At 45.7% G+C, this 15,555-nt stretch overlaps 1 protein-coding gene across 1 annotated transcript in view; it reads right to left on the bottom strand.

Annotated features, from left to right (window-relative positions):
* Window positions 1–15,555, bottom strand: part of LOC134969339 (capping protein, Arp2/3 and myosin-I linker protein 3-like) — a 1,162,896-nt gene that overhangs the window by 1,109,870 nt on the left and 37,471 nt on the right. Inside the window, exons 3-4 of the mRNA XM_063945252.1 lie at window positions 14,716–14,786; window positions 6,204–6,277 (exon numbers count right to left, since the gene is read on the bottom strand). Coding sequence (XP_063801322.1) covers window positions 6,204–6,277; window positions 14,716–14,786 — 145 coding nt within the window. The remainder of the gene's footprint in view (window positions 1–6,203; window positions 6,278–14,715; window positions 14,787–15,555) is intronic.

Raw genomic sequence — 15,555 nt, 5'->3', positions numbered from 1 at the left:
TAAACTGACACCAGAACACCTTGCACAGTGAGACAGGATTTAGGCAAGCAAGTCTGAGAATACAGCCGCAAACTTGCTAAGTTCGCAGAGTAGCAAAAGAACCCCAGCAAGTTAAACGACTGACTCCAGTCTTACTGCTAGGTCTGGATTGGCAGAGTGTAATACCAAATCCCAAGGCCTATATGCAGTAAGCAACAACAAATACAAAGCTACACAGTACTGGCTAACTTTCAGGAACTAACTAACCAACAAAGATTCAGCAGCATCTGCTTAACCTGAGAAGAGGCCTTATATAGCAGGTGCTGTCCACGCCCCACTCAGACCTCACAGACTGTGAGCACAAAAACCAGCACCGGATCCCCTGCCGTGCACAGAGCCTGTAACCACTGCACAGCAAAAGACCCGAACCGGAGTATCAGCTGCGCTCAGGTTACTCCGCTAGCACTTGTCTCCCGGTTGCCATGACGACGTGGCAGCACAGGGCAGGAGACCCTAACACACAGGCACCCAGTATAGCAGAGAGATCCAGATTTGCTGCAAGAGCCTGGGGAGTCATACCCCTCCTTGGACGATACCTGGTCAACTCCACGGGCAGAGATCTTAATTGAGGGGTTGCAACTGAGAACCAGAGGGAGTAGTGCTCTGACCAGATGACTGGGTTTATTTTTAGGTCAGTGACTTCTAATCCAATCTGAAAGACAAGGTCCAGAGTGTGACAACTTTTATGTGTGGCAGAGGGAATGACCTGTGTGAAGCCCAGACCATTCATTGTGCACAGGAGGTCTTGGCCAAGGCGTGAGAGCTCATCATCCACCCATGCATTGAAATCCCCGAGGATGAGCCATCTTTGATGTTCCAGAACCAGGCCAGCAACAGTGTCTGCAATTTCTTGCAGAAATATCTTTCCATCTCCAGGTGGCCTGTAAATGAGAAGTACTCTGAAACCTAATCCTGTCGAACTCCGGGCAGCAATGCACTGAAATGAGCGAGTAGTTTCAATAGGGTGGACCCTAAGTTTAAGTTCTTTTTTGAAGCAGATAGCCACCCCGCCACCCCTGCGGTCCAGTCTTGGGTTGTGGATGAAAGAGTAGTTTGTTGGTACTGCAGCCTCCAATATAGGTGCTGCATTTCCATCTAGCCAGGTCTCTGTAATACAGGCAAGATCTGCAGATTCAATAAGGTCAGCAATTGTTGCAGTCTTGTTTCTTATAGATCTGGCATTACAAAGGACTGACCTGATTGGGCATACCAGAGGGCCTTCAGTTTTCTTTATGCTAAGTGCAGGAGCTCTGGGTATGGGGGTCACAAAGTGAGAGTTGACAGTTCTGTCCTTCCAAACACAGGGCCGTCTTTTGGGTATCACTTCTATTTGATTGTTCTTTGAGTATGGGGGTGAGCAGGTGGGCAAAGGACTTAGATGGTTACCGGGGGAAATACATTTCCGGCCTGCTCGCTTCCCACGAATACGCCTGTGTTTTCTTTTTAAAATGCCAAGGGATTGGAGAATAGAAGCCTGTGATGGTGTGATAAGAACTGCAGAACGTGGTGGGCGGAGTGAAAGAATGAAGCTGTAGCAATACGTATACATTTGGTCATCAATGACAGATTACTATAAATTTGAGCTGCATATGATGATGAGAGAGGGAGAGAAAGCAGTGTTTTTTTTTGGTTTTTTTTTTCCTTTTTGTGTTTTGTTTTCCCCCAATTCGGTATGTGATCCAAAATGACAAATGGGATTATGAACAAAGTTATTGCTATAACCTATTGTGTATATTTGAAGCAAGTAATAAATAAAATAACTGCTGATTTAGTCAATTATCCTAGGATAGGCAGCCTTTTGGAAAGGTGTTAGAAGCCAATTCCTACTGTGTAGGTGTGAAAAGTCTCAGTGTGAGAGTCCTTTGAAGTAGACTTTTTTTTTTTTTTTTGTGTGGGTAGTGATAACGTGTCCTGGAAATGGATCCTGATTTTAAACAGTGAGCCTTCAGCAATTCAGAGCCTGAATATACTGATATTAGTAGATTAATGCAATAAGTCAGTTATTTGTTGCTCAGAGAACAGAGGTGGATGATGTCTAAGTGAGGGGCTGGATGTATCCAAAGATAGGTTGTAATCCACAGTACCTTATCTGGGTAATGTCCAATGCAGAGTACAGCAGCTGCTAAACTGAAGGACTTCTCAGTGGAGATATGCAGAGGATTCAGTCCAGGATTCAATCCAGTGTGTATCTCAGCGCAGGAATGCAATCCGTTGGTTTTGATGAAATGTCCGCGTAGAGCAGTACAAGTTCAAGGTAAGTCCTTGGATATTTATGATGATTCATAGGTCAGTTGTGGTGAATTTAAGCTGTTTTATGGAGATGATCAGCATACAAAAGGTGAGGCAGCCATCTTGGGCGCCAGTACACACAGATATGGTGATTGTGTTTTGATGTCACAGGTTTTCTGGCTTGCAACATAGTGGCAATGACCTTGTTGGAAAGCCCTTTGTGAGCTAGGATGTTGCGCTCAACTTCCATGCCTTCAAACGAAGCCGCCGTAAGTCCGGGTAAATGAACGGTCCTTTTTGAAGAAGATCCTTTCATAGTGGTAGAGGCCAAGGGTCATCTACGGACATGTCCATATGAGCCATGTAAAACGCTCTTCAGGGCCAATCCGGGGCAAACAAGATTGCTCTCACTCTTTGATGCCTGATCCGCTTGCACACCCTTGGGATCAGCAGAATCGAAGAAAACAGGTAGACCAGCTGGTAAGGCCAAGGCGATGTCAGCGCAACCACTGCACTTGCCTGAGGGTCCCTGGTTCGTGAGCAATAGCATTGAAGTTTCTTGTTAAGCCGAGAGCCCATCAAGTCAATCTGTGTACATCCCCACCTGTCTATGATCTGTTGAAACACATGAGGGTATAGTCCCCACTCCCCCGGGTGGAGGTCGTGGCAACTCAGGAAGTCCGCTTCCCAGTTGTCCACTCCCGGAATGAAGATCGCGGACAGTGCTCTTGCATTTCTTTCAGCCCAGAGGAGTATTTTGACACTTCTCTCATGCAGGCTCTGCTTTTTGCTGTGGCGTTGTCCGACTGCACCTGGATTGCCTGATCCCGGAGTAGAGGGGATGACTGAATCATAATTGGAAGTAGGGCCTCTGGGGCAGACCACCTGCCCTGGAACTGCTCCCCCTGGGTGACAGCTCCCCATCCTCTCAGACTCGCATCCGTCGTGAGGAGGGTCCAATCCTGAATCCCAAAGTGTCGACCTTCTAGTAGGTTGGAAGACTGTAGCCACCACAGGAGTGAAATCCTGGCCTGGGGCGATAGCCGAATCATCCGGTGCATCTGACGATGGGAACCAGACCACTTGTTCAGGATGTCCAATTGGAAAGGTCTGTCATGAAACCTCCCAAACTGTATCGCCTCGTACGAGGCCACCATCTTTCCTAACAATTTTATGCAAAGATGAATGGATGCACGTGCAGGTCGGAGAACCATGCAAACCATTTCTTGAAGTGATCTCACTTTGTCCTCAGGGATGAACACTTTCTGTGCTACAGTATCCAGTAGCATTCACAGAAACAGGAGCCGCTGAGACGGTTTCAGGTGGGACTTCTGCAGATTGAGCATCCACCCGTGGCGAGACAGAAGTTGGATAGTGCGATCTATATTGAGCAGTAGAAGCTCACTGGAACTCGCTTTTATCAGGAGATCGTCCAGGTAGGGAATTACATTGACCCCCCATTGACTGAACTGAAACATTATCTCCGCCATGACCTTCATAAACACCCCCGGAGCTGTAGACAGGCTGAAGGGTAGCGCCTGAAACTGATAGTGATCGTTCAGTAGGGTGAACCGGAGATAAGCGTCCTTGATATCCAGGGACACAAGGAATTCCTGTGGCTCTAGGCCTGTGATCACTGCTCTCAAAGATTCGATCTTGAATTTGAAAACCTTCAGGTAAGGATTCAAGGACTTCAGATGGAGGATGGGTCTCACCGACCCGTATGGTTTTGGTACCACGAACAGACTGGAGTAGTAACCTTGTCCTTGTTGCTGTAGGGGTACTGAAACAATGACCTGGGACTGGACCAACTTGTTGATGGCCAGTAGCAGCGTACCTCTCATATTTTCCAAAGCTGGTAAGCCTGATTTGAAACATTGTTGGTAAGCCTGATTTGAAACACTGTCGAACTCCAGCTTGTAACCCTGAGACATAAGGTCCCTTACCCAAGCAACTTGGCAGGAACTGTCCCAGATGTAGTGATGTAACTGAGCTCCCACCATGAGATCCCCTCGGGGTGGGTGGCCACTGTCATGCTGAAGTCCTTCAGAAACCAGAACTGGTGCTCTGATCCTGAGATCCGGCAACAGCTGGTTTCTTAGGCTTAACTCTGGTGCCACTAGCTGCGTTGAAGGACCCCCTGGCCCTAGATCGAAATCAATGTTACTTGTGAACACTATAGCGGCTCTCCCCATCTACACCTGGTACCAGTGATCCATTGACTGTTATGGAGGAGCTGTTGAGGCTGCTGTTGCCGCTATGCAGAGAAAGGCGCCAAAGTGCTGCTGAGCCCACTCTCATGTAACTCCCCCCCCCCCCCCCCCATGGTGCCAGGGCTACTGTTTTATATTTATACTGGCCATGTCTCCCTATGTTTGTAGCCTCACATAAATGCTTGGTACAATGTATTTTAGCCAGTCTCACGCAGGGGCTACAGCGGGTCCTCCCCAGGAGGGACCCGTACGCCTCACCCAAGCTTCAGCAGCACAGTGAACTGGGGGACCCCCCTAGTGGGGTCCCCGGCGTGTACTCACCACTGATGATCACCTTCAGGCAGCGTCAGGGGTGTGCGGCATGCTGTGGCTGCGACAGCCAAGGGCCATACCCCACTGAACAAACAGCCACGGTGGTCCTGCAGCGGCGAAGCGGCTCTGCACCTCAAGAGGCCGGTGACCAAATTCCCCCCCTAACTCCCACGCCCAAACAGCATACCAAGAGAAATAAAACTTGATAAGAAATTGAAGAAAAACTCTGCAGCTTGCAGAGTGTGCATCCTCTACTGAGGGCACTTTTTTCTAAACTGACCTGTAGGAGGAGGCATAGAGGGGAGGAGCCAGCACACCCAGTTGAAGAAATTTAAAGTGCACTGGCTCTTTTGGACTCGTCTATACCCCATCGTACTAATCTGTCCCCAATATCCCTTATGGATGCTAGAGAAACATTTTTTTACAGAGGCGCCCAGCACAAAAAAGGAAGTGTCAGTCATCCATTACTACTGTATAATCACTGCAACATCTATGTTACGCAGTGCAAAAGCAGGCAGCATCGTGATGTCACAAGGGGGTCATTCTGAGCTGATCGCATGCCGCCGTTTTTCGCAGTGCAGCGATCAGGTCACTACTGCGCATGCGTATGCAATGCAATGCGCAGGTGCGTCGTACCGGTACAAAGCGGATTGTTGCTGGCCGATGGATTTAATGAAGAATCCATTTACACAGCCGATCACAAGAAGATTGACAGGAAGATGGCGTTTATGTGTGTGAACTGACCGTTTTCAGGGAGTGCTTGGAAAAAATGCAGGTGTGTCCAAGCGTTTGCAGGGCGGGTGTCTGACGTCAATTCTGGGACCGGACAAGCTGAAGTTATCACAGCGGCTGAGTAACTTCAGACCTGCTCAGAAACTGCACAAACTATTTTTGTACTGCTTGGCTGCACAGGCGTTCGCACACTTGCAAAGCTAAATTACACTCCCCAGTGGGCGGTGACTATGCGTTTGCACGGCTGCTAAAAGTAGTTAGCGAGCGATCAACTCGGAATGACCCCCATAATCTGCAGGCACGCTACAAGTTAGAACATGGTACTGCCAGAGTAGCACCATGGCGCCATGTTCCCGGTGATTTCTGAAGCACTGGCACCAGACATCGAATAGGTAAGTATCATGTATGGGTTCAGGGTGTGTGGTGTGGGCCACCTTGGACCCAGGGACTCATTATAGAGATACTCTGATTGCATTTGACAAACAACAAAAAGTACAGCCACAATAGATCTCAGATCTAATCCAGTCTTCCTTTAAATGCTGTGGCTTCTACATTTTTCTAGGGCAGTATTTCCATGTGAATTTTTGTACATTGTCATAAAAATGTGTGATCTATTTTATATTTGATTACATTTAGTTTATGTCTAATTGATTAGTAATATAAATAAGGCCTACTTACCTTGTATCCAAGTGGGTAAAGTCTAATAATCTGAATTCTCTGCACTCATGTCTGGCATATATGTTATCAATGTCCTTCAAAATATATAAAACACAAATATACCACATGAAATAACACAGACAATATTCTAAGGCTTTGAATCAATTAAGAGAGATAATGCCAATACAGTGTGCTCATCAACTTTACATACGATAGCCCTTGCATTGGTCATTTTAATACACACCCCTACGGGACTACAAACTTAAATGTACAATTAAGGTTTAAAAGTAGGCAGATCTAGGCACAATTATGGTTGCTATTTCCGGCATTCAAACACTGTTATGATGGCGCACACTAACATCAACCTCCCAACTGCTCCAGCAATAGTCTGCCTAGTGCTGGCTGAATTCCTAGAGGAAATGTGCCTGCATATAAAATGTGGGACTCCCAGCCCAGAAGAAACAGCCTTGTGCTAAATTCACTGGAGCACTTTCTAACACATAGAAGATTATTAATATTCCAAAATTATTATTAGGAGCTCAAAAATACACTGCTGGTTAAAAGATGTAGAACATCCCCAAAATGTTTTTTTAGGGGTGTTTTTATTGAAATTTATGCACAATGTACTCTCAAATTAAAGCATAGAACAAATAAACAATTGGAGATACAAAAAGAAATCATAGATTAATTTTGTTTAATAAAATCGAATCCAAATTTTTAACTAATCACGGTAGCCACTTATGCAGCTATAACCACCAAACACACTTGTAACATTCTTCCTACTCTTCAAACCCAATATTGTTTGGGGAGTTCTTGCCAACACTTTTACTGAAGTTCCCACAAATGTATTGCACTAGTAGGTTGCTTTGCTTTCACATTTCTGTCCAATTCATTCAAAGCCAGTTCAATGGCCATTCCAAGATTTCTCAACGGTAGTTCTGACATAGGGCCTAATTCAGACCTGATCATATGATCAAAATCTTTGACATGCGGAAGGACGCCCAGCACAGGGCAAGTCCACCCCAACTGCTGGGTCCTGCCCCACCCTCCCGTCCCTGCAGACATGGCAGTGAAGCTTTCGCACCTGACGAGTAGCTCTCTGCCTAAACAGCCTAGCTGCAAAGGCAGGCGGCTACCCACCATGTTTTTGGTTACGCAACCTGCCCCAGCAACAGTCCGAACATGCCTCTGTTGTCTGGACCGCCCCCCCACCCCCTAAAGCCGCTGCAACACCGTCCCAATGCTGCCAACACGCCCTGCAACCGCCTCTACCTGTCAATCAGGCAGAGGCGATCGCACAAGTCTAGCATGCGGGGGGCCACCCAGCATAGGGCAAGGCTGCCCCACATGCCGGGGCCTCCCCCCCAACTGAAATGCGTGCCCATTGCTAAACAGCAATGTGCTCCCATCTTAAGAGTAGCCCTCTGCCTGCAGTCGCCGAGCTGCTATGTTTTGGGTTGCATCTCCCTTGTCCGGACTGCTCCCCCAAATGCTGCTGCGGCAACCCCAAAACGCTGCAATGATGCCCCATCCCCACCCCCCACTGGGATTTAGATTGCAATCACGTTCAATCGCAATCTAAGTCCTCGCACATGTGCATACTGGTGTGCGCGCATGCACAGAAGTCAATTTCCGCACTTCTGCTAACCATACTGAATTAGGCCCATTGGGAGGCTCCGGTCCTGCTTTACTCGCTGCCCTGCTTAGCAGAGCAGTGGTGAATAGACACTATGCGCACAGTGTTTATTCATGAGACAGAGGGACTGGGGGCATGGCCAGCAGCTTGCAGAGCGCTACCCATACCTCCCCTGTGATGAAAACAGGAGGCGTGGCAGGTGGTTGCGGCATTGTCGTGAAGCCACGCTCCTTTCCCTGAGGTCATGCCCCCTTTTCAAGAGGGCACGGCTTCGCCGCACAGAAAGGTCCCTCTTGGCAGATTCTGAATGTTGGGAGTTATGATATAACCATTTATACTCCCTAGAAGTACTATTTTGCCTGTAATATTAATACAGCAAACCACTGGTGTAACTACAGCTCCCACAGCCACTGCGGGGGCTTGGAAGTGCCAGACTTGGGGGGGCAGTGGATTTCCATGCGGACTATCCATCTGCATGTAAATCTGCTAATGTCCCTCCAAAAATGGCCGCTGCCTTGGAGGAGACAGATGCTAGAGGTCATACTTGACCTCTAGCGAATTACTTCCTTGTCCCTGCACAGTGCTTCTGCGTTGCCTGAAAGTGCCAAGAACACTCTGCGCTGGCCGCGGTTCAAGCCACAACCCAGCGCCAACACATTACACCCCTGGATATGAGCATTCACCCCTGGCAACGAGCATTACACCCAGAGCATGAAACCCCTGGCACTGAGCATGTAACTTCTGGCAACGAGCAAGGAACCCCAGGCAACTTGCATTCACCTCTGGCAGTGAGCATGACACCATTGGCAATGAGGATGACACCCAGAGCATGAAACCGCTGGCAATGAGCATGACACCAAGAGCATGAAATCCCTGGCAATGAGCATGGAACCTTTGGCAATGAGCATTTACCCCTGGAGATGACCATTACACCACATTGGCAATGAGCATTACACCCAGAGCATGAATCCATCCCTGGCAATGACAATGACACTCAGAGTATGAAACCTCTGGCAAATGAGCACGGAACCCCTGGCAATGAGCATTACACCCCTGGCAATGAGCATGACACCCAGAGCTTGAAACCCCTGGCAACAAGCATGACACCCAGAGCATGAAACACCTGGCAATGACCATGGAACCCCTGGCAACGAGCATTCACTCCTGGCAATGAGCATGATACCCAGGGCATGAAATTCATGGCAATGAGCATTCACCCCTGGCAATGAATATGACACCCAGAGCGTGAAAACCCTGGCAATGAGCTTGGAACCCTTGGCAATGAGCAGTCACACCTGGCAATGAGCATGACACCCAGAGCATGAAACCCCTGGCAATGAGCATGACACCCAGAGAATGAAACCTCTGGTCACGAGCATGGACCCCTGGCAATGAGCATAACACCCCTGGCAATGAGCATGATATCCAGAGCATAACACCCCTGGCAATGAGCATGATATCCAGAGCATGAACCCCCTGGAAATGAGCATCACCCCTGGCAACGAGCATGATATCCAGAGCATGAAACACCTGGCAATGAGCATGGAAACCATGGCAATTAGCATGGAACCCCTGGCAATGAGCATTCACTCCTGGCAATGAACATGACACCCAGGGCATGAAACCTATGGCAACAAGCATTACATCCCTGACAATGAGCATTATGCCCAGTGCATTAAACCCCTGGCAATGAGCATTCACTCCTGGCATTAAGCATGACACCCAGGGCATGAAACCCCTGACAATGAGCATTACACCCATGGCAACAAGCATTACACCCAGAGCTTGAAACCCCTGGCAATGATCATGACACCCAGGGCATGAAACCCCTGGCAATGAGTATTCCACCCCTAGCAATGAGCAAGGAACCAAGAGCATGAAACCTCTGGCAACAAGCATGGAACCCAGAGCATAAAACCCCGGGCAAGTAGCATGGAACCCAAAGCATGAAACCCCTGGCAATGAGCAGATAATTTAAAAGTAATTAGAAGCCTTACTGTGGGGCATAATGTTGGGGAGTGGGATGATCAGTGCAACAACGTGTTCTGCCTCCTATTTCAGGGAAGCTGGTACATAATGTGTCAGGTGCATTGTGGTTTGTGGCATAATGTATCACAGGCATTACAGTATGCGGCATAATATATTACTACCATTATGGCATGTGGCATAATGTATCACAGCCATTATGGAATGTGGCATAAAGTGTCAGGGGCATTGTGGTGTGTGGTGTAAATGTGTCAGAGGCATTGTGGTGTGTGGCATAATGTATCATGGACAGGGTCGGACTGGCTCACAGGGGTGCAGCGGAAACCCCCGGTCCCCCTCCTCTAGTGATCAGGCTCCAGACTGTGGTTTGAATTATACATTATACATGTGTTACCTTATACTGCACAGGACTAGAATGTATTATCTACAGTGCATTGACAATATTTATCTGTACATAACCATGCATGCACTAGCAGTATTTATATATTTGTTAAGAGGCCCAGCTCATGCATTCACTAATAGTTAGGCAAATCACTGTAGCGGCTGGCCACACCCCCATGGAGACTGACCACACCCCTAAACATGGGCCCCTACCACTGCATTCCCCAGTGGGCCCTTCATGCCCCAGTCCAACACAGATCATGAGCATTAAGGTGTGTGGCAAAATGTATCACAGACATTGCGGTGTGTGGCATAATGTGTTAGGGGCATTGCGTTGTGTGGTATAATGTGTAAGAGGCATTGTGATGTGTGGCATAATGTGTCACAGGCATTACGGTGTGTGGCATATTGTGTAATGGGCATTATGGTGTGTGACATAATCTGTTAGAGGCATTGTGGTGTATGGCATAAAGTGTCAGGGGCATTGTGGTGTGTGGCATAATGTGTCAGGGGAATTGCGGTCTGTAGTATATTGTGTAAGAGGCACTGTGATGTGTGGCATAATGTGTCACAGGCATTACGGTGTGTGGCATATTGTGTAATAGGCATTACGGTGTGGCATAATGTGTAGGGGCATTACGGTGTGTGGTATAATGTGCAATGGGAATTGCAGTGTGGCATAATGTGTAAGAAGGAATAATGACAAATAATGTAAGGAGCATGAATCAGGATTTTTTTTTTTCCTGTGGTGGCCAATGTCTGGGTGTGCAGGTTGCAAAACTGAGGAATAAAGCAGTCTTTTCCTGCAATGCCACATACCTTCCAGTGAGGCCAAACTAGAGATGAGCGGGTTCGGTTTTACTCGGTTCTCAAAACGGCATTTTATTGGCTATCTAAAACACGTGACATCCGTGAGCCAATAAGATGCCGTTTTGAGAGCCGAACCCGCTCATCTCTAGGCCAAACCAACTTTTTTTGGAGCGCATTCAAAATAATTATAAATGGCAATTGGGAGGGGGGGGGGATTTTTGGGCTTTGGGGAGCAAAATTTCTAGTTACGCCACTGCAGCAAACACATACTGTACTCTGTGGAAGAAGCTAACTCAAATTTCCCCAATAGTTGCTATTCCTCAGCTTTCTCCACCCTTTAAAGCCATATAGTCAGGTATCTCCTCTAGAATACAGTTTATTGCAGCTGCAGCACATTCCTTAGAAGTGTCATTTTAGGGGTTAAAAGGGAGACCGTGCTTTACACTAAGTAAACCAGTGTCACATCCTGCCATGACAAGGACTCTGAAATCATTATGCATGGAGTCCACACTAATGATCAACAAATTAAATTTGAGCACTGTCTCCCGATATGTTTTTATATAGACATCAATGTTTACTAGATGATGGTTGGCTGCTGCCGATGACAACATCGATAATTGCCATTTTCATTGTGAAACCCTAGTTAATATATAAAGGAAACTGTGACAGGATGCCTTCCCGCCCTCACTGGCTGCGTCCAGCGATCACAGAATAGGTTTGGGTCACACGGGACCTGGCCAATTAGGCAATTCCTACTTACTGTCAGTAACTATTTGTTACTGACTCCACCCACTGTACAGTGGGCGGATACAATGCTGCAAACACAAAGCTCCTTATTTGCGTGGCACCTGGAACCACGTTTCTGCTCAGGCTCCGACCACCGGCACCTGACAAACAGTTTGCTGCTGTGTATGCATTGATACACTTTTTGACACACGTGTTCGGCATGAGCTGACACTCACTGATCACTGACCATGCCTCTGCATGGTAGCGTGGTGGAAGGCAGAACTTGGAGCCTAGGCTCATACCCTGAAGAGCCAGAGAACAGGACTGCTATTGGGCATTCCTGGGTGTCACAAGATGGAATGTAGTCGTCGTCTTGAGGGAAGGATGTCTATTGCTCAATAGCCTTAAAAAAGACTCTTCCCTGTTGCCAGGAGAACAGCATACAATAAGATGTTCACAGCAGAAAGAAAATGGTATACACACACACAGGGATCACAGCCCTTTTTTACAGTAAAAACACACTGCATCTCAGGGGCCTGGGTTCTTCCCAATCGGGATATCTTACAAAATAAAAATAAATACAAGTTACATTTCAAAAGTGTTGAGAATTGGATAAAGCATTTTTCTGCTCCTTTTCATTTATGAACCACACCAGTGTGCTTTCCCAAACAAAATCTGATTAGCTTGTTCCTGTCTCTTTCACAAATGTAAATATAACTTGAATTTAATTGCATTCATCCTCTCATACATAGATAAAGTTCTTGTCATTTAAACATAAATCTGCATCCTTAGTAATGCAGCCTAGGAGATCTTAAATCAAATTGTTACACGAAACCTAATGGACAGACATTCTTGTTTGTATTCGTAAAACACAATTTGATTTAGCATCCACGCTTGTCTTTCACATCTCCATGCCAAACCAGTTTGACTTTGCCGCTTATCACCCAACAGGAGATGCTGAAAGCACAAACGGTCTTTTTTCAAAATTTTTGTTTGTATCTCAAATACATTTTTTGTCCTTCAAAAGGCCTGCTAATTGACCCCTTTCCCTTGCTGGAGCTAAGACAATTAACATATCACTTTGTATGTAAAAGTGTCTATAGGACAAATGTCAAGACCTTTTGGAAACAAAATACCTTGTACTTTTCTCATAAGTGCTTTGTCCATGCAGTTCTATAACTGTGCAGTCCGTAATTTTCCAACTGAGCACAGCACAGTGATATAACATATTAATACATTGTCAAACACTCTGCGCAATTACTACATTTGAACAGAGCACCTAGCACCTATTGTTCATTTTCAGAATGGCACTACAGCATGAGGGTAACTCCATCAGTGCTGTGGTGGCCATTTTCTACACGTGGGTCAGGTCTCTGGCCACATGAACATTGTCAAATAAATGATAAAAGAACTGCTGAAAAAGATGTTGTGACAGCCACTAGTATACAAGTCCTTATCCGTTTCTCCGCCATAAGCTTAGCAGTTTCATCAGACAAAAACAAGAACAAGGAAGTATGAAGCTAATTTTAAAACCCTGCCTGCCAATCAATCACTGCTTGTAATTAATAGAGTTGTTCTCATCTGACATGCTATGACCAACATTTTTTAAAATGATTTGAAAACATCACAGAATAATATCATACCTAATAAAGGGCATAAATAGGCTTCTCCCATTGTACAGGTTGAGTATCCCGTATCCAAAACAATACACACTTGCACAAAAAGATATATAAAGTAAAACTTTAATATAATGAATCATAATATTACAAATCAACATTTAACCCTAGGATGGTAGTGGAAAAATTTGGAGGACAAAGAGCATAAGACCCCCCACCCCCCACCCAAAAAAAAAAGACAAACCACCCAGCTTTCCACCAACCAGCACCAGGCTTCACCTTCACCATATAGAGCTGGTGGCACTAAAGCTGTGAGACACATTGCGCAGGTCTCCCTGTCACACTGTCCTGCTGCCCTAGCTTATTTAGCACAGAGCTGTACTGAATATGGAAATTGACAGCTCTTCTCTCATTGCCCTAAGAAAAATTACAGCAATAGGGCTAATCCCACATGCATGGCATTTGATATGAGATAACTAAAGTGGTATAAATGCAGGGGAAAAACATGTTATTTTGCTTGGCAAACTAGAGGTCCACATAAGCTCAGTCATGCCTACAGTCTCTGGCTATTACGGTATGCTGGCTCTTGGGGACCATCCCCGATCCTTGGGGTGGGAAATAAACTGAAAAAAACACGTAAAGTTGTCCTATAAGGATCTGCTTCACAAATTAGTTTCTAAGGCTGTAATTGTGTCCAAAGAAAGTGGCTTTGCTCTAATAGAAAAAATGATTCTGCTTGGTTAAAAATTCACTGCTACCAGGATACATTGTTCTATCTTATAAATGGACTGAAACATATTACATTATGGTTCTCCTAGATCAGAGGTTCTCAAACTCGGTCCTTGGGGGCCCACACAGTGCATGTTTTGCAGGTCTCCTCACAGAATCGCAAGTGAAATAATTAGCTCCACCTGTGGACCTTTTAAAATGTGTCAGTGAGTAATTAATACACCTGTGCACCTGCTGGGTTACCTGCAAAACATGCACTGTGTGTGCCCCCGAGGACCGAGTTTGAGAACCTCTGTCCGACTCCTAGATAGTGTGTGGGATTTCTACAACATTTATACCGTAGATATGCACTCCTCTTGAAAAACATAGTAATTAGTGTGTCACTATGGTCTCCACACATCCCCAAAGTATAGTGTATTTCCCTATGCCACAATCCTAAAATGGGGAACTCCGCTCTTTTCTTATATTTCAGATCCTTCACCTCTTAAGAAGAAAAAGAAAAGGTTGCTTACGGTTTGAAGTCCAATGTACAATACATTGAGGACATTTAACAAAACTTTGAACTATACACACAGACAATGACAAAAGAGAATACAAATATTACTAACAACACCCATTGCACACAATTAATAAAAACTACTAAACTCACCCATTGGATCTCTTCGCGTAAAGTAAAACCATTGTAGTCACATAATGCAGCGTATGTCTGAGAAAAGCCTCCTATAAGCAAAGCAAATGAACAATGTAATAAATATTGAACATTTTATTTGAGAAAGGACCCAACAATGTGGATAATACAATTCCATGTATAAGGTAAACAACATAACATTAAACGTAATACAACTACAACTTAACTACATGAACTTTTGGCCTAACTCATGTTTGTACTCAAATGTGATTTTCTAGGATACAGAACTGCAAACATTACCAAGTGAAGCTGCCATCCTGACAGGAAAAGAGACACCCACTAGAGCCATCACAAACTCATTCACAATTGCATACACAGAATATAGAATGCTGCATATAATTTTAAACACCAGGATATGCTTGTGCGTCATATTCACATTGTTTTGCTGCGAATACGATGCAAAAGCAGCTCCTGTTTAAAATGATATGCAACATGCCTATATTCTGTATGTAATAGCAACTTGCATACAAAATGTTATGCTGCAGTGTATTCCAGCCAAACACTATAAAATAATTAGGTATGTTGATACAGAGCCCACGAAAGAGAGAGGTTGTTGTTGAGAGTGGATCTGATATGTATCAGTGGAGAGGAGTTGAATAAGAGGCACTCAGATGCCTGTAAACTGCCATGTACAGTGGCAAACACAGGATTTCTAGAGGGGGGTTTCCAAATGCAGTACACAATCTCCCACTCTGCGGAACGTTGGAGCAATTGTGGGAGTCTGGGGGAGCGTTAGAAGAACCTAGTAATGACCCTGGACACTAATGTATACTGTATGGAATACAGTATTAATATTTAACA

Source organism: Pseudophryne corroboree, chromosome 11 (genome assembly GCF_028390025.1).
Source record: "Pseudophryne corroboree isolate aPseCor3 chromosome 11, aPseCor3.hap2, whole genome shotgun sequence".
Taxonomy (NCBI): domain Eukaryota; kingdom Metazoa; phylum Chordata; class Amphibia; order Anura; family Myobatrachidae; genus Pseudophryne; species Pseudophryne corroboree.
The sequence above is the reverse complement of the archived record's forward strand: the minus strand, read 5'-3'. Positions and strand labels throughout refer to the sequence as shown.